Source organism: Galeopterus variegatus, unplaced genomic scaffold (assembly GCF_000696425.1).
Source record: "Galeopterus variegatus unplaced genomic scaffold, G_variegatus-3.0.2 Scaffold2498, whole genome shotgun sequence".
Lineage (NCBI taxonomy): Eukaryota > Metazoa > Chordata > Mammalia > Dermoptera > Cynocephalidae > Galeopterus > Galeopterus variegatus.
The window spans coordinates 139246-165157 of record NW_007728609.1 but is presented as its reverse complement, the minus strand read 5'-3'; the positions used below and the strand labels follow the sequence as shown (position 1 = coordinate 165157).

The following is a 25912-nucleotide window of genomic DNA, read 5'->3' as shown; positions in this document are numbered from 1 at the left end:
AGTGCTCAGTAACCATCTATTAAATAGACTGGAAACCAATCGATAGGCTCTGTTATGAGAGAGCACAACTGGAAATGTAAACTCCAGGAGGACCCATAATAACAACATCCATACTTAGGCAGTGCCTTCAACATGCTCTATTCTGTACGACATATTTCATATGAACAATAGCTCTAAATCTGACAACAGCCTTACAAAGGATATTATTATTATTAACCTCATTCTACAGCTGAGGATACTAAGAGATTTCAGAAGGGTTAAGTGACTTGCCTAAGGCCACACAGTTAGTACCCGAACTTCAAGCACAGGTGTGCTGACCCCAAAGCCCACACTCTTTCCATTGGTTTTCTGCTTTGGGCCTACCACCTTTTTATAATTATAGTAATAATAGTCAAGGGTTCAGATCCTTGTACTGGCCAGCCACCAAAAAAAAACCCGGGTAATAATAGCTAAGGCTTATACAGAGACTCTGTGCTCGTCCCTGTTCTAAAACATTTACATATGTTAATGCATTCGATCCTCACAGCCACTCTAGGACTCTATTATTATCCATTTACAGGATTTAGAGACTGCATCGTCGTGGACTTCCAAATTAGGTAAGACCACAGGGAGATTCTGTAGAACAATGAAAGATCACTGCTTTTTTTTATGTAGAGGAGGAAACCCTATGACCCACATGATATCTCACCTGCCCCCTGCATCAAGACAGCATGGGGAAGGAGCCGGACAGAGAAGTAAGATAAAGCCTGGACTAGGGCTCTCTGCCAACCCCTCAGCAATCCTGTATGAGAAGTTTTAGGTTGGAAGTGCTGGTGAAGTGGACAGAGAGCAGACTCTGAGGACATCAGGGTTCCCTGACAGCTTTCCCCGGCATCACCCTATGCTTCATTAATTTTGTCCATGAAAAGACCTTCTACTAGCTATGTTGCAACTCTTGTGAGTAAGGACGATAAATATCAATAATATTTTCTTATTAGGCTCATTCGAAAGTGTGGCATAACTACAATGTAAATTTCCGCCCACATCAGAAGGGTTGGTTATCGATCACATTGGGATCCCATTGGATTGAGCCGAACAGATCGGAAAACATGATGGATATACTCAAGTGTCAACAATCCGTGGTTTCTGTGCTCGGATGGTTTGCCCACCCCATCCATGGGGAGGGCGACTATCCAGAGGTAATGAAAGAGAAGTTGCTCTCCATTCTCCCCCTTTTTTCTGAGGCAGAGAAGAATGAAGTGAGAGGCACAGCAGATTTCTTTGCCTTTTCCTTTGGCCCCAACAATTTTAAGCCCCTGAACACCATGGCTAAAATGGGGCAAAATGTGTCCCTCAATTTAAGAGAAGTGCTGAACTGGATTAAACTGGAATATGGCAACCCTCGAATCTTGATTGCTGAGAATGGTTGGTTCACAGACAGTCGCGTGAAAACAGAAGATACCACAGCCATCTACATGATGAAGAATTTCCTCAACCAGGTTCTTCAAGGTTGGTTGCACACTAGCTCTGTTTCTACAAAATATTGAATGCTTATAGGATATTTAATTCACCTTTGAATATATGATTATTATTGTTGTTGATGTTGGGCTTTTGTATTGTCCAATGTTGACAGAACTTTTTAATGTTATTCCCATGTCTTTTTTTTTTTTTTTTTTTTTTGGTGACTGGCTGGTACAGATATGGAACCGTGGACCATGGTGTTATCAGCACCACACTCTAACCTGCTGAGCTAACCAGCCAGCCCACATGTCCTTTTTTTAAATTTGAGAACAAAATAATTTAGACTACAGATACATCCATAATTGGCAAAAAGATGCTGTTTCATTCTTTATGAAAGACATAATGCTAAAAGTTTACAGTTTCCTAATGGTAGTACTTTATTCTAAGATGCTGAAAGCTTTTCTTGAAATTGTGATCCTTTTACTCTATGACATGACAGAATGATGAAAAGGTCTGAGTAACTTCTATTGCTTCTGAAGATTTCTTCTGATCCCCTCATTCCTTATCCATGACTCAAGTAGTGACATCTACAGGTAACTGATTGAAATAATGGAGCAGAAGACAAGCTCAAGTTATGATGGTTCTGTCCCCTACAGAGTTGGGCTCCATTTCACTCAAATATAAAGAAATTCTCTGTGGATCTTTCTAAAACTCTGTATCTCTCTCTAGAAGTCACAAGTCTGCAGGAAAATCCCAGGTTCTGTAGCAGTCTTCGGGGAGGGTTCTCCGGGACAGTCAGGCCCTGTTGCCCCTAATTGCAGGAAGAAGCAGCATGGACTAGTGCCATGCCTAGCATGGGCCACATGCTTATGGGGACCTCCAGAGTAGAGGACACTGCCTACAGGGCCTGGGTCATGCACTTGGGCAGAAGGGGAGGTCGTTCCTCAGGTGTTACCATTCCACCTCTCCTTGAGACCCTACAACACCAAGGGACTAGAACCAGGGCCTGTTGAAACACATCTATCTTCCTGGAATTTCTTAGCATGGATTTTCTACCTTTTAGGAAAAGAAAGTCAGTGATAAAACACCAAAAATGCAGAAATGAGACATTTCTATGAGAGGAATGATAGTTTTTAAGAAAAGAAAAATGATTCAGGACTTATTTGGGTGTTTGTTTGTACCCCAGCCCTTGATTTTCATATTTCATTTTTACCCAATTCTTACAAGTTATTGAATCAGTTTTAAAGCTATAAAGGTCCTTAGAGGTCATCTTGTCTAATCTTTTCTGTTTATAAATAAGGAAACTGAGCCCAAGAAACTTGCCCAATAGCACCTTCCCAGGAGCAGAGCAGGGCAAGCCTGCAGGCCCCCTGCCCCTCAGCCCGGGCAGTTCTCATTTTGTTACATCACTTTGTTTCTTTTGCTCCCTTATATCTACATTCACTTATGTTAATTCTAAAAGCTGATTTTTTAGTCCCCGAATGACTAAAAATGCTGTTTCTATAGTTTTATAGAATGGATAGTTTGTCCACAAATGGGAACCAACCCAAACTTGAAATGAGAAATTCTTGGTCACGAGCAGACATCTGCATTGGTCCCAAAGGACCAATGCCCCCTGACACAGATTCACACACTACATCTCAAGAATAGTTTTAATTATAGAATGGATAGTTTGTCCACAAATGGGAACCAACCCAAACTTGAAATGAGAAATTCTTGGTCACGAGCAGACATCTGCATTGTTCCCAAAGGACCAATGCCCCCTGACACAGATTCACACACTACATCTCAAGAATAGTTTTAATTTGAACCTTTATCTGTGTCATTCACTTGTTGGGGGTGGGGAGTATTTCTGGATGAAAATAACTGTCACTTTCCCAGTATACACGTGAATTTTCTATTTGGTATAATGGGCCTGCAAATTAGGGAAAAGGTTGGTTTCACAATATGCTGTCCCCTGGCATGTTGTTAGTGAAATTGTAAACATGAACTACAGTGTTTAGGCCTCCAAACAGCTCTGCTTTCTTTTCTCTGTGCAGCAATAAGGTTTGATGAAATACAAGTGTTTGGTTACACTGCCTGGTCTCTCCTGGATGGCTTTGAATGGCAGGATGCCTATACCACCCGCCGCGGATTATTTTATGTGGATTTTAACAGTAAACAGAAAGAAAGAAAACCCAAGTCTTCGGCACATTACTACAAACAGATCATACAAGAAAATGGTTTTGCTTTTTTAAAAGAGTCCACACCAGATGTGCAGGGTCAGTTTCCCTGTGACTTCTCCTGGGGTATCACTGAATCTGTTCTTAAGGTAAGTGGCTACTTCCAAATTAACCATAAACTGGGGCAAATAGTACACAATATTTTATTTTATTTACTCAGTAACATCTAAGAGATAGCTGTTAGACAATACCAAATACCATGATAATTTGGGGGTTACGAAGGAGAGGTGGGGAAAGAGGAAGGGAGAAAAAGAGGGGAATTAGTGATTACTGAGGGCCTTTAATGGGCCAGAACTCACACTTGGTGATGGAGATGAAGAGGCTGCCCTCAAGGAACACACAGTCTAGAGGGAACTTACAGTCATTTCTGTGTGAAGCATTGGTTAGTGCCAAAATTATAGGGAAAAAAGTTTCTTATAGATTTTTGTTTTGCCAAAAGCAAATTATTATTAGCCCTTCATTTATTTATTTATTTATTTTAAAATTTTATTTATTTGTGTGTGTGTGTGTGTGGCTGGCCAGTATGGGGATCTGAACCCAGTAGCCCTTTATTTATATGATTCCTGTTCTTTAGTAGATTTGGGTAACTTGCCAGATGACGTCTCTAAATCCCAGTGGACCCTCCCCACATGTCCCATTCTTTACTTTCTTCAGATGTTTACTCAAAGGCTTCCTCTTAGTAAGGCTTCCCTCTACTCCAAAAATCATAACCCTATCGCTATCATCTCTCATCCTTCTTTCCTGCTTTATTTTTCTATATACCACTCATCACCACCTAATTTACTGTGCACTTTATACATTTTTCCTATTCATCACCTGTCCTGCCCTACTAGAATACAAGCTGCATGAGGCAGAGATGTTTGAGGCTTTGATGCCAGCTGTTTGCCTTAATAAACCAGTGCCTGGAATGTGGTAGGTGCATATCTTTTAGAACGAGATCACCTTTTAGAGTGAGGTGAGACCTCAGAGACCTCTCATTCTAAACCCTTCATTTTACAGGTGAGAAAAGTGAGACCTATCAACTTGCCCAAGGTAACATGAGTAGTGGTAGAACTGTTAACAGGTAGTCCTCAAGCCTCCAGATGCACAATACTCTTTCCAAAATAATAACTATTTTTAAAGCCTTTGCCTTGTGCCAAGCATTTAACTGATGTGTGTATGTGCATTCTCTCATTTCATCTTAAAACCCCCATTTTACAGGCAAGGAAACAGGTTTAGGGAGGTTACATAATGTGCACAGATTTCGTATGTCTGTCTCCTGACCACTATGTTATAGGACCTCACCATACCACACTATTGCATGTATTCTAGAAGCATATAGAAAGACAACAAGATGTACAAGGGATGGAATCAGACAAAAGAGTACAAACCACGAGTGGGCAAAGTTCACAGGTTATGAATCTCAACCTCTGTGGATATTTAAACAAGATTTTAGTAAAGGATCAGGAGTAATAAAAGGGGGAAAGATACAGAGAGTAACATAAACATAGTGACTTGTCTTCAGCTTGTGTCCCCTATACAGCCTCCTGGTTACCCAGTTCCTACCCCTTCCTCCACATGTCAGAGGCAAGCCAACTTTTCCCTACCACTTCAAGTGGGTTTATATTTTTCAAAATTCCAGACCCAGCAAAGAAAGATCCCCGGAAATAGACTTCCTTCTCTACCTGCATGGGAGACCCAACCTGCAAATTCCTGTTTCAGCTGAAGACCCACCAGTTCTCCAGTGATTGACACTGTAGATGTCTGACCCACTCCTACTTTTAGGAGCAAGAATTGATCACAGGGGTCAAGGAAAAACAAGTCTGTGACCAATTAGGTCTGGGTTTCATGCTCACCCCTGGAATCCAGAAAGGAGTCAGCTTCCCTTGAACCACTTAGACTAAGAGTGGGGATGAATGGTTTGCCAAGAAAAATTAGGGTGCTTTTGGAAAAATCAGCTAAGGATGTCTGAATAGATGCTGTGTAGGCAGAAAACTAGAAGTCCTCTCTTGGTAGACTGAACAAATTAAAGTAACGCTTTAAAAACATTAGTATGCCTTCCCCACACATCCCTATCTCATTCTCCCCTAGCCTCTTAGCATTTTTTTCACCTCCAACATTTTGACAAATTTCAAACTTGTACAACGAAAGCACACATTCCCTTCTTAAGACTGACTGATTCTTAACATATTGCCACATTTGCTTTTTCTCTGCCTCTCTCTTTTAGGAGTCATTGATAACTTGCAGACACATCATTATGTTCCACCCCAAAATACTTCAGTATGTATCTCCAAAGAACAAAGACATTCTTCTATATCATTATAACATCATTATATCCAGGAAATTTAACATTGATTCAATGCCATATAACATATAATCCATATTAAAATTTCTCTAAATATAGTCGTGTGTCACCTAACAATGTTTGGTCACCAACGGACTGCATGTATGACAGTGGTCCTATAAGAATATAATGGAACTGGAAAATTCCTATCCTCTGGTGACGTCCTAATCATCGTAATGTCGTAGCACAACACATTACTCACATATTTGTGGTGATGCTGGCTAGGAGCAATAGACTATACCATATAGCCTAGATGTGTGATAAGCTATTACATCTAGTAAGTACACTCTAAGATGTTCACACAATGATGAAATTACCTAATGATGCATTTCTCAGAACATATCCCAGTCATTAAGTGATGCATGACTGTATTCCAAAAATGTTCTCTATAGATGTTTAAGTATTTTTGGATCAAGAATGCAAACAAAGGCTGGCCAGTTAGTTCAGCTGGTTAGAGCATGGTGCTAATAACACCAAGGTCCAGGGTTCCATCCCTGTACTGGCCAGCCACCAAAAAAAAAAGAGAGAGAACCAAGATCACACATTGGTTTATCTTAAGTCCTTGAACTGGCCAGCCACCAAAAAAAGAAAAAAAGAAAGAAAAGTTTCAAAGCCAATCTCAAATGCCACCTCCTCCAAAGAAATCTTTCCTGATAACTGTATCTAACATAATTCAGAGTAATTTCCTCAAACTAGTGGTAATGACATTTTTGGAGAGTCCAGGCCAATAATTAGATTATTCTTTCTGAATTTATTAGCTGGAATTTATTAAGTTCAATGTTTTATAATTCATTATTGTCAGTATGACATTGTTCCTTCTGATGCTCAAATTGTCTCAAATTTAGCCAATGGGACCCTTCTAGCTGCTCCTATGTCTTTTTGACATTTCCCTCTCAGTTTTTAAGTACTTTATTTTCTGGCATAAGATGTCCCAGCCTCACCTCATTCTTTTCCTGCCCCCAACCTGGAAAGAGCCATTTCTCCAAGGAACCCAGGATCTTTTTGGTGGGGAATAGGATTTTGTTTATTTATTTATTTTTGATTATACATATTTATGGGGTACAGAGTTGACTATCAGTATTTCTGTACAGTATGTGATGATCAAATCAATATATTTTTTTGATGATCAAATCAATATTATTAGCATGTTCATCATTACAAATCATAATTGCTCTGTGTCTCTTATGCAATTACTCCCTGACCCCACCCCCTCCCCCAGGGATAGGAATTTAGAAACAAGTTCTGGGATCAGGATTGGGATTGGGATGTATCATCTTTAAGTAGATCTCTTAGCAGATTAATCATACCCATTTGCTGTTAAAGACTAATACTTTCTGGAGGCTTTAAGACAGATTTTAGGGCTGGCCCGTGGCTCACTTGGGAAAGTGTGGTGCTGATAACACCAAGGCCAAGGGTTCGGATCCCTATATAGGGATGGCCGGTTAGCTCTCTTCAGAGAGTGTGGTGCTGACAACACCAAGTCAAGGGTTAAGATCCCGTTTCCAGTCATCTTTAAAAAAAAAAAAGTAAAGAGTAAGACAGATTTTTATTTGATGTTGCCTTGCTTCATGGCAAGATTGCTTTTTGTAAACACGCTTTCAATACTGTGACATTCTGAGCTTTCAAAACACTGAAACTGGGAATCTAGGCTAAGAGGATTTTACTCAAATAATTAATTATATACAGATTTAACTTCATGCTCACATGATCAATGTCCTTTCAGTTTAATGTTCTAGATAACTGGTTGGCAGATGGCAAATGGGCAGTGATATGATTTTGTAATTAGACTATGAAAGATGACACGTGAGATAACGAGAGGGAAAATATTTACCAAAGGTTAATTATCATTTTTTCCTGGTGCATTTAAATTCGGTCATGAGAAGAAAAAGTATTTTAAAACAAGTACAGAACTTTTACTTTCCCTTATTAGTCTTGAATTTGGAAATGTTTTTCTTAAGCCAAAGGGTTTTGTTTTAGTTTAGACACAAGGGCCTAGCAGGTAATTATTGCAACCAGGGAAAACTAAACCCAAGTCATGACTACCTGATGTTTGTGCTTTAGAGTTGACAGAGCACTTTCCCCGTCATTGAGTCTTCATAGCACACCTGTGAAGTGGGCGACATTGCTCCATCACCATATAGTTGCCAAGCCTGAGTTTCAAAGGAACAGAAGTAGAGCAGAGCTTTTTCCTTGGTGGAGAGGCAGGGAATGAGACACTATCAGATCCAAGAGTCAAGCCTGGGAATTTCTGGGGGTATTTTATTGTTCTTTCCACTCATAACCCAAGTCCCTTGCACAGAGAAAGTGTTCAATATTCTCCTGTTGGATGAATCAATGCTGTGTTCTCACAGGCACATGGGAGGGGGAGACATAATGGATGCAAATGTGATTATCACTTGAACCTTTCGAATAGGAGTTAGTTTTATTCATCCAATGCAGGGGATCATTGTCTGCCCCCTCCCACCTGCCTCTTTTAGGAACTGTGGCTGGGGTCAACCAGCCTCCTCTAACTCCAAGTGCTGATCTCAATGAAACCCTCTAAACTGGAACTTTAATTTTGTCTGGAATTTATGGCAGTGTTTAATTTTGTCTAATGGATGGATTCTAAACCTTGCCATAAATTGCCTTTAACTGGGTACCAAGACAATTTCCATCTAAACCCTGCTATAAATTGCTTTTAACTGAGGTTACCAAGACAATTTCCTGATGCATTTGAACAGAATCACATGAGATCCCACTATATAACCTGGGTTTTGAGGTCAAATGAACTAGAAAATGGCTTCTCTGTTTTCTCAAACAACTTGTTTTCCAAGCCAAGCCCTAGGGTGTGGTTCCTTCCCTGTTTTCTGGTCTCCCTAGGAGATTTCAAGGGCTGGAAGGAAGGATAATCCATCAGGTCTTTTCTCTGACATCAACAGAACAGCCGGAACACACTGGTCATTATGAAGGACATATGCATCATTTATTTTCTCTTTTGTAGTGAGAAGCAGAATAAGATCAGGCCCTTCTTCCTCTCAGACCTGGTATGCTAACAGCCTCTGTTTGGCAGCACATGCTTCATCTGAATGTGCTTGTCTTTCACAGCCGGAGTCTGTGGCTTCCTCCCCACAGTTCAGTGATCCTCACCTGTATGTGTGGAATGCCACAGGCAACAGACTGCTGCACCGAGTGGAAGGGGTGAGGCTGAAAACACGGCCAGCTCAATGCACAGATTTTGTCAGCATCAAAAAACAACTTGCGATGTTGGCAAAAATGAAAGTCACCCACTACCGGTTTGCTCTGGACTGGGTCTCAGTCCTTCCCACTGGCAATCTGTCCTCAGTTAACCGACAAGCCCTGAGGTACTACAGGTGTGTGGTCAGCGAGGGGCTGAAGCTCAGCATCTCCCCCATGGTCACCTTGTACCACCCGACCCACGCCCACCTAGGTCTCCCCGAGCCTCTGCTGCACCGCGGCGGGTGGCTAAATCCATCGACAGTCAAGGCCTTTCTGGACTATGCAGGGCTGTGCTTCCAGGAGCTGGGGGACTTGGTGAAGCTCTGGATCACCATCAATGAGCCCAACCGGCTGAGTGACATCTACAACCGCACTAGTAACGACACTTACCGGGCAGCCCACAACCTGCTGATCGCCCACGCCCTGGTGTGGCACCTCTACGACCAGCAGTACAGGCCGGCCCAGCGCGGAGCCGTGTCGCTGTCTCTGCACTCGGACTGGGCGGAGCCCGCCAACCCCTACGCCGACTCGCACTGGACGGCGGCTGAGCGCTTCCTCCAGTTCGAGATCGCCTGGTTCGCAGAACCCCTCTTCAAGACAGGGGACTACCCGCTGGCCATGAGAGAGTACCTCGCCTCCAAGAACAGGCGAGGGCTCTCCAGCTCCGCGCTGCCCCGCTTCACCGAGGACGAGAGGAGGCTGGTCAAGGGCGCGGCCGACTTCTACGCCCTGAACCACTTCACCACCAGGTTCGTGATGCACGAGCAGCAGAGCGGCAGCCGCTACGACGCGGACAGGGATGTGCAGTTCCTGCAGGACATCACCCGCCTGAGCTCCCCCACGCGCCTGACCGTGGTGCCCTGGGGAGAGCGCAAGCTGCTGCGGTGGATCCGGAAGAACTATGGAGACTTGGACATCTACATCACGGCCAACGGCATCGATGACCAGTCTCTGGAAAATGACCAGCTCCGAAAATACTACTTGGAGAAGTACATTCAGGAGGCTCTGAAAGGTGAGTTGTGGGGGCTACTTCAGATAGTCAAGTGTGAGATTCTCAACTAATATGAACAAAAAAGGATGAGGGAGAAGGTTCATTCTTGAGTGTCAGATTTGTAGCACCCAAGCCCTGTCAATTGGTTTTTGTCCTGAAAACTGGACTTCCTATTGAATTTTTGAAAAAAACTTCAATCGTGAAAGTAACACAAGCTCATTAGGGAAAATCTGACAAGTTTTTGTTTTTTTTTTTAATCACCTAAAATCTCTCTCCAAGGTAAGCACTGTCAATATTTTGGATTATTTACTTCCAGCATGCTTGCCAGGCTTTTTTAATGCAATTGGGCTCATGCTATAACCATCTTGTATCCAACTTTTTCTTTTTTTTTTTTTTTTTTGGCAGCTGGCCAGCAGGGATCTGAACCCCTGACCTAGGTGTTACCAGCACCATGCTCTCCCAAGTGAGCTAACCAGCCAGCCCTCCAACTTTTTCTTAATATCATATTATAAATAAGTGCTCCATGTCATAAAAAATTCCTTGTAAACATTTTTAACGATGCTGCCTTCATCCCTTGTAAACATTATTTTAATGGTTGCTTAATATCCCATCATACTGACATATTTTCATGTACATAACCATCTCTCCATATTTTGGTCGTTTTTAATTTTTTTGCTACTAACAAAGACGGTGTCTTTGTATAGAAATCTTTATCTTCACTTCTGATTATCTCCTTAGGATGGATTCCTCAATATGGACTTACTGGGCCAAATGTCATAACAGCAATGTAGTACTTAACTCACATACCCTTCTCAGCACTGGTTCTTATTGTTTAACTTTATTTTTAAATTTCATGACAGATTTGTTGAAGTAGCAAAAAGAACCCAGAAATTTATCCATTTAACAAATATTTATTGAGCACCTAATATGGGCAAAAATCATTCTAGGCCCCATATCACTGAACAAAATAAAGACTGCTGTTTTCATGGAGCCTACATTTCATGAAATCAACAAAATAAGTAAGATATAGTGTCAGAGATAAAAAGTTCTATGGAGTAAAACAGAGCAGGAAAGAGGGTGCCCAGGGGTGGGGGATAGGAGTGGTTACAATTCTAAATAAGGCAGTCAGGTAAGTCTTCAAAGATCTGGAAGAGCAAGGCAGCAACCCAGTGCAGTTATCTGAAAGAAGAGTGTTGTAGGTGAGGGAACAGCAAATGCAAAAGCCCTAATGTGGGAGCATGCCTGGCCTGTTTGAGGATCAGGAAGGAGGTCCTAGTGCCTGGAGAAGAATCAGTGAAGGGGAAAGTAGCAGAAGACAAGGTCAAAGAGGTAAGGAAAGGGACAGATTGTGTAGGACTTAGTAGGCCACTGTAGGAACTGCGGCTTTTACTCAGAGTGATAGAAAGGTGCTGGAAGGTTTTAAACAAAAAGGTGACATGATTGAACACATTTTAAGATTCGCTCTAGCTGCACTTTTGCAAATACGTTGCAGGGAGCGAAGCGAGAACAGAAACGGAGAGTTGCTATGGTCAAAGCAAGAGATAATGGTGGCTTGGATAGGGTTATTAAAAGTGGGGGTGGTGAGAGGTAAGATTCGCTCTAGCTGCACTTTTGCAAATACGTTGCAGGGAGCGAAGCGAGAACAGAAACGGAGAGTTGCTACGGTCAAAGCAAGAGATAATGGTGGCTTGGATAGGGTTATTAAAAGTGGGGGTGGTGAGAGGTGGCTAGGTTCTGTACGTATTTTGAAGGTAAAGTCAAAAGGATTGGGTGTGGAGTATGAGAGAAGAGTCAAGAATAATTCCAAGGTTTTTGGCTTTTAATTAACATTCTCCAATTCCAAGCTTTTGGCTTGAGCAACTAAAACAAAGTGGCCATTTACCAGGTTGGGGAAGGCTGTGGTTGGAACAGGTTTTTGGAGCAAGAGTATTGAAGACTTTGGTGTTGCACAGGCTAAATATGAGATGTCTACTACACATCCAATCACAGGTATCAAGTAGGCCAATAGATACAAGTGTCAGGTTCAAGACAGAAGTCTGGGGCTGAGATACAAATTTGGGAGTCAAAAATAAATGGATGGTATTTAAAATAAAGCTGGCTGAAATCACTAAGAGCAGCATGGAGAACAGGGCTAAGCCCTGGGACATTTCAGCATTTCAGAGGTTAGAGACATGAGGAGAAACCAGAAAAAGACTGAACAGGAGCCAGTGCTGTAAAAGATGGCTAGAGGGGGATGTGCAATCAAGAGAGTTCTTTGTTTTTATTAATTAAAATAGCATCTTTATATGGAAATGATCCAATAGTGAGGAAAATTTAATACACGAGAAAAGAAAAGGGAGAACAGACAGCACAATATCAAGAGGGAATAAACTCCATGTATAAGTGGAGAAGACAGCCTCTGCTGGAGCAGGGAAGGCTGAATATACCAGGGGTCTTCAAGGAGTCCATGGAAGGATTCCTATTTTTATTTCTATTTTTCCACAAACTTTTTGAAGTACCCTTGTATGAGTGCAGATGGCAAGGGGTAGTAGGAAAATGTGACTGTGGGAGATTAAAGAAATTCTCCTCCGAATGTTTCAATTTTTCAGTGAAGTAGGAAACAAGGACGACAGAGGAGGTGCTGTATGTTTGACGAGGGAGGAAAAGCGTGAAGGAGTCAACCAGAAGAATGAAGAATGAGACTAGGGAAACCAAGTATGGTTAATAGGCGCACTAACAGGACAGATGAAGTTTGGAATCAGGCCACATAGGCAAGATTTTTCTGCTTGTGACCCTTTGAACAAAAGTAAGAAGTACTTCTACTTTCAAGGCTCTGCTTCTTAAATTTGCTTCTTTCCCCAAGTGTTTCTGGATTATTTATGGATCAGAGTTCTTCAAACTTCTTTTTAGACTTAAATTATTACACATATTTTCCCCTTCTTATTCCCATGGATCATAAAAGAATAAATGTCCATAAACTCCTTAATGAGGGACTGGTTAGCTCACTGGGTTAGAGCATGATGTCAGTAACACCAAGGGCAAGGGTTCAGATCCCCATACCAGCCAGCCACCAGAACAATACAAAAAACCCTTAATGAGAATCACTACTTTTATGGGCACGACTTTTTTTTAGAAAGATGAACGGTAAGGGGATCTTAACCCTTGACTTAGTGTTGTCAGCACCACGCTCTCCCAAGTGAGCTAACCGGCCATCCCTATACAGGTATCCAAACCCGTGGTCTTGGTGTTATCAGCATCGCACTCTCCCAAGTGAGCCACGGGCCGGCCCCTATCTTGTTTCAATGAAAACTAAACTCTTATTCAAAGATACTTTATAGTCTATTTGTGATTAATAATGTTCATTTCTGATATTTTTCAGCATACCTGATTGATAAAGTCAAAATCAAAGGCTATTATGCATTCAAACTGACCGAAGAAAAATCTAAACCCAGATTTGGATTCTTCACATCTCATTTCAAGGCTAAATCCTCAATACAGTCTTACAACAAACTGATCAGCAGCAATGGCTTCCCTCCCGAGAACAGTATTCCTAGATGCAGTCAAACTCAAAGAAACACAGAGTGCACTGTCTGCTTATTTCTTATGCAGAAAAAACCATTGATATTCTTTGGTTGTTGCTTTTTTTCCACTCTGGTTCTACTTTTATCAATCACCATTTTTCACAGGCGAAAGAGAAGAAAACACTGGAAAGCAAAGAACTTACAACACATACCATTAAAGAAAGGCCACGAGAGAGTTCTTAGCTAAACTGATCTCATTTCTGTCTGCATGATAGAAAGTTTAAAAATTCACTCCAGTTCCATATACTGGTAATTTACAGAAGATATACCTGTATTCTATAACAACAATTTGAGATAATGAGATAATGAAGGTGATGACAATCGATGTCTCTGCTACGTGGTTCAAATGAATTCTCCTTTAGGTGTTGACACCAGTGAATTCAGTTCTTGGATCTGAACAGAAAAGCTTCACCCTGACAGACTGTAAGCTACGAGGATTACCTGGTACACTGCTTCATGAAGTTTGAGGAGCTGTTTTCCACCATTCTTCTCTAAATACCAATAGCTACTTACGGTAAAAGAAATTTCTGAAAAGTGAAACTTTCTGTTTTGTTAGACTCCAAGCAGAGATTTTAAATTCTTCTTTAAACTGGATAGTCAGTGATATATTCTGTCACTTTTAACAAGGTGCTTTATCCTTTAGGTTAGGGTGGTTCTCAAATGGAAAGAAAAAACCCAATAGGGTATGTAGTGCTGTCAACAGCCAGTTACAGCATACTCTTAAGCACATCAATCCCTTAGTTTTTATCAACAGAAATAAAAATTACCAAGCACGTATAAAACATCTAATTTTGCAATTTTTATTAGATCTGATTTTAAAAAAATAACACGTAACTTCCATAACTCATCTCATGGAAAGATCACAGGACTAAGATTAAGGAGAGCAAGACCTAACTACCTGTGAAGACAGGGAAGTCACTCAACTTCATAGTATAGCAACTTCTCCTTTAAATAAATTGGCATCATTCCTCCTGCACTGATTTTTGAGAGGTGACAAACAAGATTGGGTATACTTAGGAAAGCTAAACATCCTAAAAAGACGTAAAGTTTTACTTATCAGTTATCAATAGTCGTCAAAGGGCATTTTATTCCCTAAGACTTGCTCTCTCCCCAGAGGAGCTTCACTATACCGACACCACACGTATATAGGTACTTTTCAAGGTTTAGAATGCAGCCATAATACCTGGACATAGCAACTGTGACACTTTGGATACAATTCAGTATGTTTACAGCCTGAATGAGTTAAAATTGTTTTTTTTTACAGAACCTTTTTAGAATAGGATTACATAAATTCTTAAATCTGAACCTGAATGGAGAGTTTGACTTTTTTTAAAATAAACTGTACTTTAGACTTGTTCAGTGTATTCTAAACAATGGAGGGAAAAAACTTGACTATATCCATTTATACCTATTCTTTCTTTAGATTAGTCAACATTTAAATAACCACCCATTACACACAGTAACTAGTCATTGTCTGTCCCGTTAAGTCAAAAGAAAGTTCTTCTATTCAAAAAAACTTTAGTAGGAAACTACCCTAAATAAAGGCAACTGTGATCGTATTCCAAGTCCGCCTATGTCAGAAGCCAAATCCAGTACATAATTTTCTAATTGATAATCAACAGCAGTAATTTTCAAAGATACTGCAAAGAGATAATAAAATTGGTCAATTCAAGCAAATGCACACTGGGAAAGCGATTTGCTACTTGACTAGCCAAATTCTAACAGTAAAATTTTGCTTATGTTTTTCTGTCTCCTTGCCTCCACTTCCCCAATTTTGGCAGTTTTTAGGTATGCGCTGCAAGAATTTTTGGTATTTTCCCTTTGAGAACTATGTGCCTAAGACAATGAATAATTACTGATTGTTTTATTATGTTAGTTATGTAGAAAGACTAAGTCATTTAAAAGAATCATTTGGCTGGGTTTTTTTCCCATTTATACCCCATTCACCCCAGTGAAAATCCTGTCAGTTGAGCAACTCATATCAATCTCTCGTTAACATCAAGGTCTTGTAAAAGAAATGTACAGACAGGCATAGGAATAGCAAAGATTTGTAACTAACCTTTCAGGTTTTGCTTTCCGGTCTCTATTTTATGCCCTATGACTAAAGTATCTCATATTCATGACTGACAACTCCATTACCTTCACAATTTTTTTTTGTCTTCACATTAAGAGATTAAGGGGCTATCCAGTTAGCTCAGTTGGTTAGAGCAATGTTGCAACACCAAGGTCAAGAGTTCAGATCCCTGTATTGGCCAATCACCCAAAAAATAAGTTTAAGCTTATATCCCCCCCCTTTTTTGGCAAAGCCTTGACCCTGGTTAAAACACCATGCTCTAACCAAGTGAGCTAACACCCAGCCCTGTCCCTTTTTGAACTTGTTACCTTGCCATAAACTCCCCCAAATAGTTCTTAAACCCTGTGTACAGTCCTCCCTGTCCAATACTTGGGGATTATTTTACTAATTTTTAAACTATCATACAAGAATCCTTAGGTAAATATTTTGTCTGGGTCATGATGTATTATACTTACTAAAATGTTCAAGTTTATCATAAAACTCATTTAAAAATCATCAAGTCAGTCAGAAACTGTTGATAGCTCTTGAAAGGAGCAAATAGATAAGATCTTGAGTTTAAGCTGTTCTAAGACTTGCTGGGGAAAAAAATATCACCTTGACATTTAACTTGTGTTACTTTATGTATTCAATATAACCTTTCACTAAATTGACATAGATGGAAACATCACAACTACAGTGTTTAAAGAGCCTCTGGAAACTGAGGCCTTTGTGACTAAATGCTTAATTTTCAGTGTAATTTATTCCAAATAAACTAGTTTATGCTGATTATTTATATCCAACTAACAATGTGGTCAATTGTAAGATCATGGAATGTGAATGGCTTTGGCATTATAACTCGGTTCTGCCCAAACACTGCCTTCCTCTTCTCCCAAGCTGTGTGTCAAGTGATTAACTTACTTCTGGGTATATTTTTTCATTAACAAAATGCAGGCACCTACACCTCCAAGTTGGGAAAACATCACACAAGTGCTTATCCACAGACATAGAAAACACATAAAAGTCTTCCCTGGAGAAGTAGACTTACCACGCCCAAGTTATCATGGAAATCACTACAACCAGCAACTGGATAGTGCACCGCTTGGGAAGCGCGGCAGCGCTCCCGCCCGAGGGTTCGGATCCCACATACAGACCGGTTCCCGCTCACTGGCTGAGCGAGGCGCGGGAGCGACACCGAGGGTTGCAATCCCGTTGCCGGTCCCCGGTCCGGTACGGGGGCAACACTGAGGGTTGCGATCCGTTGCCGGACACGGAAAAAACCAGATTAACTCCTTAATATCATATACCCGATTGGTGTACTTGAATCAAGATCTAAATAAGATCTATTTGTTCCAACTCATTGCTACCTCCGTAGTTTCAAAATCTATAGATCCCCCTCATTTTTTTATTGCTTTATTTTTCTAATAAAGTCTTTGAACATATTCTGAAGGCATCCATCAGGCTTTCCTGATGAACTGGATGTATGTGTCAAAAGGAAATAAAGGTGGAATGTTAAGTTTTGCCTGAGAAATTGGAAGGCCGGAATTTCCACCAAAGGAGATGCGGAAGATTGCAGGAAGAGATTTGGGGGTCACCATGCTGAGTTAAAGAATATCTACTACGGTGGCATCGCATCATTTTTTAAGTATAACACATGAAATTAAGAGATGCTGGGAAGGGTTCTTATCAGTTTTTTTAAAATATCAAGGTCCAGGGTATGGAAGTAAATGGCTGAGGGTAGAGAGCAAGATTACAGAGACCTTGGACCAACGCAATTATATTCATCATAAACACGAATTAACTGTGTCTTTCAACTCTTCCAGAGGCTGTATCACTTTGTCTCACTTCTCAGCTGTTTTTTTCACAAGTGACGAGGGCACACCTGCTTTAATTCAAATTCATGCCTTGGCAAAATAGACACTTTCAGGATATTTTCAAAGTTCTACATCCAATAATGAACACCCGTGCTGTCTGCCTGTCACGGTACCATATTTCTCTTGCCTGAAATATCCTTGCTATTCCTTCAAGAATGAGATTCAGGCCACTTGGTTCCCATGAAGGAAAAAACAGAAAAAAATTAATTTTCTCTTCCCTCTGCATTGTTCTTAGCACACTAGAGTCTATTCCTGAACTGTTTACTTGCCAAGTACTTGGAAAGGATAATCAGTTTAAGAAAAGGTCCCAAATGAATAGGTCTTTTATTCCATCATTAAAATTTACAAGCATGTCTTGGGAATCATCCTGTTGTTTGTTTCTGTAGCTGGACAACTGTAAAAAGAAATATAAAAACATCTGTAAATCTCCATTAATTCCCTTGCCCAGAAATTTTATTCTAAATAATCTAAAACCTACTTTAAATTCATGCCAATTTGATCTTATTCTACCAAATTTACTGTGTTCCAGAACTCAACTCTCCATTTTTGACCATTACAACTCCAGTGTAAGTCTTCTAGTAGACTCCCAACTGAAGCAATAATAAAACACAGACACTACAAGAACCTACCTCTTAGCTCTTACTCATCAGCCTGCTGAACTGTTCCTTTTTCAGAGACATAGATACCATCCAAAAATTTTCTGATATCCTTGTTTTTAACTGTTGTGGCTTGCTGAATCAAAGCAGCTGCAGGAGTGAAAAAGATAAGGCAATTACTTCATCAGCCAAACCCATCTTAAAAATCTCAGAATGTCCTTGAGATAGCCTTCTAATTTCCACAATTAAAAAATCTAATCAAATGTAGTAAATAAAATACCATGTATTCAACTACAAGATTTAAGACAAAATTTTGTAGGCTTAATTAGACATAATAAACATACAAACCTGAATTTGAGACAAGTTCAATGTCATTTCCTTCAAGGATTAACTCATCTTTCTGGGCTTGAGAGAGTGAACAAGCAACACCTAAAAGGGGAGGGGGTATTTGCATTGTGTCAACATAAATCGGATCAAGATATGAAATATTTAAATTCCAGGGATAGTAATTAATTCCATTTAAAATTCCATGCACCAAACGAACCTTCTCTTGAGATTTTGGTTTTATAGGATCTGACTTATCTGGATAAAATCTTATTTATGTTTCTGCTTGAATGCACCAGAGTCCCAGAGTGGTTACAATGGTTACAAACTCTTTTAGTGATTCAATTAAGGTATTCGTTCAGATAGTATAATTTAGTTGTACAAAGCTTTGTACCAAGTCTGATTCCTACTGTATTTGGTATCCTTTAAGTTTTTTACATAAGGGTTGTCACCATAGAATATTTTTGGAGAGCTATTAAGTTGGTACTAAGACTCTTTCTTCTTCCCATCCCAATGGATTAAAAAAGCATCAAGAGAGCATCTTTAATTTTACATGTTCTCAGGGCCGGCCCCGTGGCTCACTCGGGAGAGTGCGGTGCGGGGAGCGCCAAGGCCGCGGGTTCGGATCATATATAGGGATGGCCGGTGCGCTCACTGGCTGAGTGTGGTGTCGATCACACCATGCCAAGGGTTGTGATCCCCTTACTGGTCAAAAGAAAAAAAAAATTTTTTTTTTAAATGTTCTCACCACGGGACCGGCCTGTGGCTCACTTGGGAGGGTGTGGTGCTGATAACACCAAGGCCACGGGTTCGGATCCCATATAGGGATGGCCGGTTTGCTCACTGGGTGAGCGTGGTGCTGACAACACCAAGTCAAGTGTTAAGATCCCCTTACCAGTCATCTTTTAAAATAAATAAATGTTTTCACCACAAAGTATGTGAAGCGATGTATATGTTAGTTAGCCTGATCATTTCAATCATTCCACAATGTACATGTGTATTTAAACTTCACATTGCACCCTATATTATATACTATAGTATAAACAGGTTGAGCATCCCTAATCTGAAAACTCAAAATCCCCAACCTCACATGAGGGGTTGCAGTCAAAACATAGGTGCTCAAAACACAGCACTGTAGGTAGAGACTGAAAGCCTGCCATTTTTTGTTGCTGCTGTTCTTTAACAGCTGATATAGGTATTCTGGTGACACTACTGTGCTGCTTATTTACCGTGAGAACATTATTTTTTTTACTGTACTAATGGTACATCATATTTTTTACTGTTAAGTACTTTTGTGTGAATAAGTTTAAGAAAATAATTGTTTATGGTAGCATATAAATTCATGGTGAAGAATGATGTTGTTGTCAAACAACCAGACTGTTCACATGGGTGGCTAAGACACTGAGAGGTCAATTTACACAAACTGTTTCATGCATAAAACTATCGTATAAAATTACCTTCAGACTATGTGCATAAGGTATTTAAAATGTAAATGAATTTCGTGTTTAGACTTGGGTCCCATCCATAAGATACCTCATTATGTATGTACACGCAAATATTCCAAAATCCAAAAAAAATCCCAAAGCCAAAACAATTCTGGTCCCAAGCATCTCAGATAGGGGATACTCAGCATTTAATACACACGGTTATACACGAGTATATATCTTCATTACTTAATAAAATCAAAACTTTAAAAAATGTTTTAAGATTTCAGCTTGCAAAACTAATTAAATGCAGCTACCATGCTCCTCAAACTACTCCACTGTATAAACCTTCAGGAGTCACAACTGGTATAAAGATAAACCCTTAACTAGCACCAAGAGTTATTATAAGCATGCTTAAGAGATAGTTCTGAAATAAATCTGGTTTTACTCAGAGACAACCCCAAAACACCAACCTTCAAAAGTATGTTGGAAAAATTTCTGAATCACATCTGAAAGGTAAGCACATACCTGGTCTCATTCGAACCCTGCGGATGTATTTTTCACCCAAGAAATTTCGGATTTCAACAAGAGACCCATTCTCTTGAATAACGACGTTGATGGGGAAGTGAGCATACACAGACCTCATCTTGTAACGGAAGCCCTATGTTAAATAAATAAGCTGTTAGCAATATGAGAAGTTTTAAATAAATCCAGTTTTTGAATCCTGTAGAATGATTACATTAAATTTTAAAGTGTAACAGCCTTTACATAGCACTCACTGTCAAGGTTCTATAAAAATTGTCACCTGTACCAAGCCTTACAAACATGTTTCTGTCTGCTCACTGAACCATAAAGCTCCTTAAGGAAGCATTTTACTCTCTCTTATGCCAACAGTAAACAATGCTAGCTTCTTTTAATGAGAACCCCAAAGCCCCTCATTTGGGCACTGGACTAACACCTGGACTAACATTTACTGAGTTACTGGATGGCAAGATCCAGCTAAACAAGACAGGTCCCCTGCCTTCAAGGAATTTAGTCTGGAAGCAAGAGTAGATATGGGAAACATGATCAAATAGGTTTATAGTAGAAATACAGGGTGCCATTATCAGGTACACTCTAGAACGGCTGGGTTTTATTTAAATGCAAAGAAAACCATTTGAGCATGAACTTTATCTTGGGGAGAGGAGGGTGGAAAGAATAGTGACATGAGATATACATTTAGGGAAAAGTGAGGGAGCTCAGAAATTAGATCTTATCTAATTTCCCCTAAAGGGGTCCTGGTGGTGAAAGGCGTACCAACAAGTAATCAAAGCCTACCCTACGCGCTGCAGCTGCAGATTTTCGATTAAAAAAAAAAACCACAAAAACATACAAAATCCTAAAGGTGTGAAATTTATTGTGTGAAAAAAACACCATCAGCCTTCTTTTTAAATATTGCACCCATCTGGTCTTTACTCACATTTATCACTTAATTCTAAAGACTTAGGCACGCCTATTTGCCAAGTTCTAGAGTTCATGTATCTCACCAAATTACATGCAAAAAACACTCTCTGCAGTAGATACTTGTGTTGCACACATAAACTACAGCTGAAAAACCTCATCTTCCAAAACAAGTAAGTCTAATCATTCTGCTTACCAGCGTAACACCCTTGATCATGTTCTGTACATGACTACAGATAGTGCGAACAGTAGCCAGTTCCTTTCTATTTCCCCACCATTTGTCAACCCGGAGCTGTAACAGAAGAAAAAAATTCAGAAGATTCTTTCCAGGAAGAAATAGGCTGCAAGTAAACAGTCCATTTACTCCCTGAATTACTCTGGATTCTAGAATCGATCCTAACCAAAGCATATGATTTTCAACTGGAAAAATCCAATCACATTTAATGCCTCCAGTAATTCACAAATGTTTTTTTTACTCTACATCACAGATAATTTCACAAAGGAATGACAACCCCAAACCACAGATTGTAGTACAAGTCTCAACAAACTTCACTTCTGGAAAACTAAGTCATTAGGTTTAAAAACCTATCACCCAGTTCCTAACTCTAACAGTGTTAAACCTGACACTGATGAGGACTACTTGTTGGGCTTTGTAATCCGTTGTACTAAAAATCTGGTTTTCCGACTTCACTAAGGCAAAACTAGTTACAATTCTGGATGCCAAATTTTATGGTAAAAACATTGGACCTCAATTCATAAAATTTTAAGGCAACCAAATTTGATGCCGTTATAAATTACTCCCTTACAAACAAGCAATTTAAGCATCGGGAAAAAACGCAAAAAAAAAAACCCTCACCCTCTTCTTTTTCTTTCCAAGGAGGCTGAGCTCTACATTGATGTGATTGAAGTCCCTCCGCAGGGTTCCTCTGGGGCCCTTCACTATTACTGTGCGTCCCTTCAGAGTGATGTCGACTACAAGAGAGAACAGATTCGTGAGGCCACAAAACAAGGCTTAGAGCACGTAGTAAAATGTTAAGAGAAAAACATCAAGTCTCATACCATTTTCTGGAATGTCGACAGTCTGATTGCTGAGAATGGTCTTCATTCTGAAACACAAACACTTCGGAGTAAAAAAGCTAGCAAATTACACCGCAAAGAGCTCCATTCCTACCGGAGACTCCCAGGCGGAACTCCCGGGGAAGACACAGAAGGACCGAGACCAAGAATGGCCCAAGGCGCGGCCCCGACTGCCAGGAGCAGTTTCAAAGCGGGTGTTACGAGGCCCAACGGGTAAAGACCCGCTCGGCCCAACCCTGGAAGTCCCATCTAGGAGGCGCCATCCCAGTAAGGTTGAGGGGCGGGGGCAGGCCTAAAAGCCCAGAATAGGACTCGCATCCTGGTGCCGCCAGGTCCATACGGCGCTCACCGAGCTGGGGAACAACCAGGACAAGGGCTCCGAGCCTCGGACCTGTGCCACTGGCTTTCCCAGAGCCGATGACTTCAGATTCCCAGGGCTCACCGAACACAGAAACACCCTCACCTCGCAGTAGATGCGGCCAAAAGAGAACGTCTTTTGTCATCACGTTCTTGTAACTCGTAAGGGCCCTGCGTATTGCGTCATGAGTGCGCGACGCCACTGAGGCTAGAGGAGCCAATCGCCGAGTAGCTCAAGTTCCTGCGGGTCAGGAGTGGCTCAGTTGCTTTGTCATAAACCAAGCGACCGATTTTCCCTCTGCCCTTTCCAGGGTATTAGTGACACCTCAACCCCTCGACCCTGCTAGGCCTAGTCAGGGGATGTCTCTACGCTGCCGGGACGCCGCCCGCACCCTGGGGCCCCGGGTGAGCGGTAGGATGACCGGGGTTCGGGCGTGGGGTGAGGGGCTCCCATCCCTTAGAGGGCCCAGTAATAAAAGGCCAACGCTTATTGAGTGTTCACTTGTAGCCAAGCACTGATCTAAACGTTTTTTATGTAGTATCCCATTTAATTCTCCCGACACCCCCATGAGGTGCAGTCTCTGGTACTGGTTTGTTGAACGTCTCTCTGGGCTGGCGCTGAAGGTTTTCTTCCCGCTTAGAATGTGGTTTGTACCCTAGATTTAGTGGAGCACCCCAAATAACAACTCTGTTTTGGGCTCTGTCTGTGCATTAGACATCACTCACTGCTAACTAAGAACACAAACCTGTCCTCTAGGCTTTAGCTGTAGACGTGGGCTAGGGCAGTAGCGATAATGCAGCGCTCTGACAAGCACTCTTTTTGAATTGTTGCAGGTTCCTTTGCGTTACACGTACTGACTCGTGAAGTTTAAAGTATTTGGGCTATCTCGTGCACGTTTGTGTTCAGATCTAGAAGCCAAAATACCATGGTTTCTTCTGCTCAACAGATGTTTATTGAATGACTGCCATGTTCGAACATAGAAACAATGTAACCTAGAAAATAAAAAGTTTAGGTTTGGTTTCTCTCCTTCTAGTTCTCTGAAGCCAACTGGGCATTACCTCTACGTTTTAACACTTAGTGCTTATCCAAAGCCCGAGCTAGAAAGATTTGCAAATTTCCTTTTGAACTTCCTTGACTCAAGTCAGGAATAGAAAATTTAAAGCTGTGGTACCTACTCCATTTAAAGAAGTTTAAACTTGAGAGATAGTGCTAGCCAGTTAGCTCACTTGGTTAGAGCTTGGTGCTGATAACACCAACGTCAAGGGTTCTGATCCCCATACTGGCCAGCCGCCAAGAAAACAAAAATCTTGAAAGACAAACTTCGTTGGTTTCTTTTTTTTTTTTTTTTTTTTTTTTTTTTAAGATGACCGGTAAGGGGATCTTAACCCTTGACTTGGTGTTGTCAGCACCAGGCTCTCCCAAGTGAGACAACCGGCCATCCCTATATAGGAACCCGAACCCGTGGCGTTGGTGTTATCAGCACCCACTCTCCCAAGTGAGCCACGGGCCGGCCCCTTGAAAGACAAACTTTGTAACTTTGTAGCACCTTAAATGGGGTACATGAAAGTGTGACATGTGGTAGACAGTTCCAGTGATTTTCAAATATATTCTAAATCGAGCAGTAAACAGTTAACTTCTATTCTCCCTTAGGGTTGGTTCCTTTCTCTTGGGTCCTCTTTAATCTTATATTCTAATCTCCTAGGCAATTATAGCCCCTATATAGTTTGACATAATTTATGAATCAGTTCTTTGGCTTTCCCCTCCCTTTAGGAATTATAGTGGATTAAAACTAAATTTTTGCAGACCCCACTAAATGTCATAATGAACTCTTTCTTTAGGTATTTGGAAGATATTTATGCAGGCCTGTCAGACCATTCAGTTCCTTGCCAGATAAAAAACATGAATTTTTACAGAATGGGCCAGACCTTCAAGATTTTGTATCTGGTGATCTTGCAGACAAGAGCACCTGGGATGAATATAAAGGAAACTTAAAACGCCAGAAAGGAGAAAGGTAATTGAAATTTTGCGATAATTTTAATGTTCTATTCCTTCATTGTACATTATATTCAGATATAACCAAGCCCTTGAATATATTTTTAATTTCAGACTTTTAAAATTTAGCTGAAAATTATTATAAAGAAGTGACAACAGATCCAGATAGACCACGTAAGTAGGCGAAGTTGTTGGAATCTTTTCCTTTTCTCTGTGCCCTTTGACAGTTTTATTTTTCCAACCTTCCTAGAACTTGACCATCTTATCCTGCCATCTCCCCATTTTCTACCGAACATCTAATTTCTTCAGAGAGTAAAGGTTATCACCTTGCTACTAATCTATAAGATCTTGGTGAATTTTAATTGTTACTGGGTGTTGATCTAACTTGTTGCTTGTCCCAGTCACTTTACATATGACATGGATACCTTGCCTTAATTTGAAAGAATGGTGAGGGAATTTCATGCAGAAGGCAAATTGGTTTTAGAAGTACTTTATTCAACAACTTCTGGATCAGGGCTGGCCCGTGGCTCACTCGGGAGAGTGCAGTGCTGATAACACCAAGGCCACGGGTTCGGATCCTATATAGGAATGGCCGGTTGGCTCACTGGCTGAGCGTGGTGCTGACAACACCAAGCCAAGGGTTGAAATCCCTTTACCAGTCATCTTTTAATTAAAAAAAAAAAAAAAATCTTCTAGATCACAAGTGGGAGAAAGTCAAGGGAAACCCAAGGATACATAGTCTTCACTCCAAATTTTAGATTTTTTTCTATCAAATAACCACCATAAAAATCTAGAATGTAGAGCAGATAGAGCACAGTTGGGATCTCTCCTTCCTCTTAACAAGTAGAGTACTTTTTTTTTTTTTTTTTTGTCTTTTTTCGTGTCCGGCAACGGATCGCAACCCTCAGTGTCGCGCCCGTACCGGACTGGGACCGGCAACGGGATCGCAACCCTCGGTGCCGCACCCGCACCTCGCTCAGCCAGTGAGCGGGAACCGGTCTGTATGTGGGATCCGAACCCTCGGC

The 25912-nt window shown here is 40.8% G+C and overlaps 3 protein-coding genes across 6 annotated transcripts in view; 2 read left to right on the top strand and 1 right to left on the bottom strand.

Moving 5' to 3' along the window:
• Nucleotides 1-15501, top strand: part of KLB (klotho beta) — a 32987-nt gene extending 17486 nt beyond the window's left edge. The window contains exons 2-5 of one of the 2 annotated variants that reach the window (XM_008581985.1): nt 978-1488; nt 3480-3751; nt 9070-10213; nt 13551-15501. In XM_008581985.1, coding sequence (XP_008580207.1) covers nt 978-1488; nt 3480-3751; nt 9070-10213; nt 13551-13939 — 2316 coding nt within the window. In that variant the 3' untranslated portion in view covers nt 13940-15501. The remainder of the gene's footprint in view (nt 1-977; nt 1489-3479; nt 3752-9069; nt 10214-13550) is intronic. The other variant, XM_008581986.1, reaches the window with a different exon arrangement.
• Nucleotides 15502-17969: 2468 nt separating this feature from the next.
• On the bottom strand, nt 17970-23053 carry RPL9 (ribosomal protein L9). Of its 2 annotated transcripts, none has more exons than XM_008581983.1 (8): nt 23001-23053; nt 22520-22566; nt 22317-22432; nt 21657-21752; nt 20549-20681; nt 18621-18701; nt 18306-18422; nt 17970-18070 (listed from the first exon to the last, which is right to left on the bottom strand). In XM_008581983.1, the coding sequence occupies exons 2-7, from the start codon at nt 22563-22565 to the stop codon at nt 18316-18318; spliced, it is 579 nt and encodes a 192-aa protein (XP_008580205.1). In that variant the 5' UTR covers nt 22566; nt 23001-23053; the 3' UTR covers nt 17970-18070; nt 18306-18315. The 2 variants fall into 2 exon arrangements, with proteins under 2 accessions (XP_008580205.1, XP_008580206.1); XM_008581984.1 differs by lacking the exon at nt 23001-23053 and adding an exon at nt 22887-22952.
• Nucleotides 23054-23201: 148 nt separating this feature from the next.
• LIAS (lipoic acid synthetase) overlaps nt 23202-25912 on the top strand; it is an 18649-nt gene continuing 15938 nt past the window's right edge. The window contains exons 1-2 of one of the 2 annotated variants that reach the window (XM_008581982.1): nt 23202-23299; nt 24734-24906. In XM_008581982.1, the coding sequence (XP_008580204.1) occupies nt 23255-23299; nt 24734-24906 (218 nt within the window). In that variant the 5' untranslated portion in view covers nt 23202-23254. The remainder of the gene's footprint in view (nt 23300-24733; nt 24907-25912) is intronic. The other variant, XM_008581981.1, reaches the window with a different exon arrangement.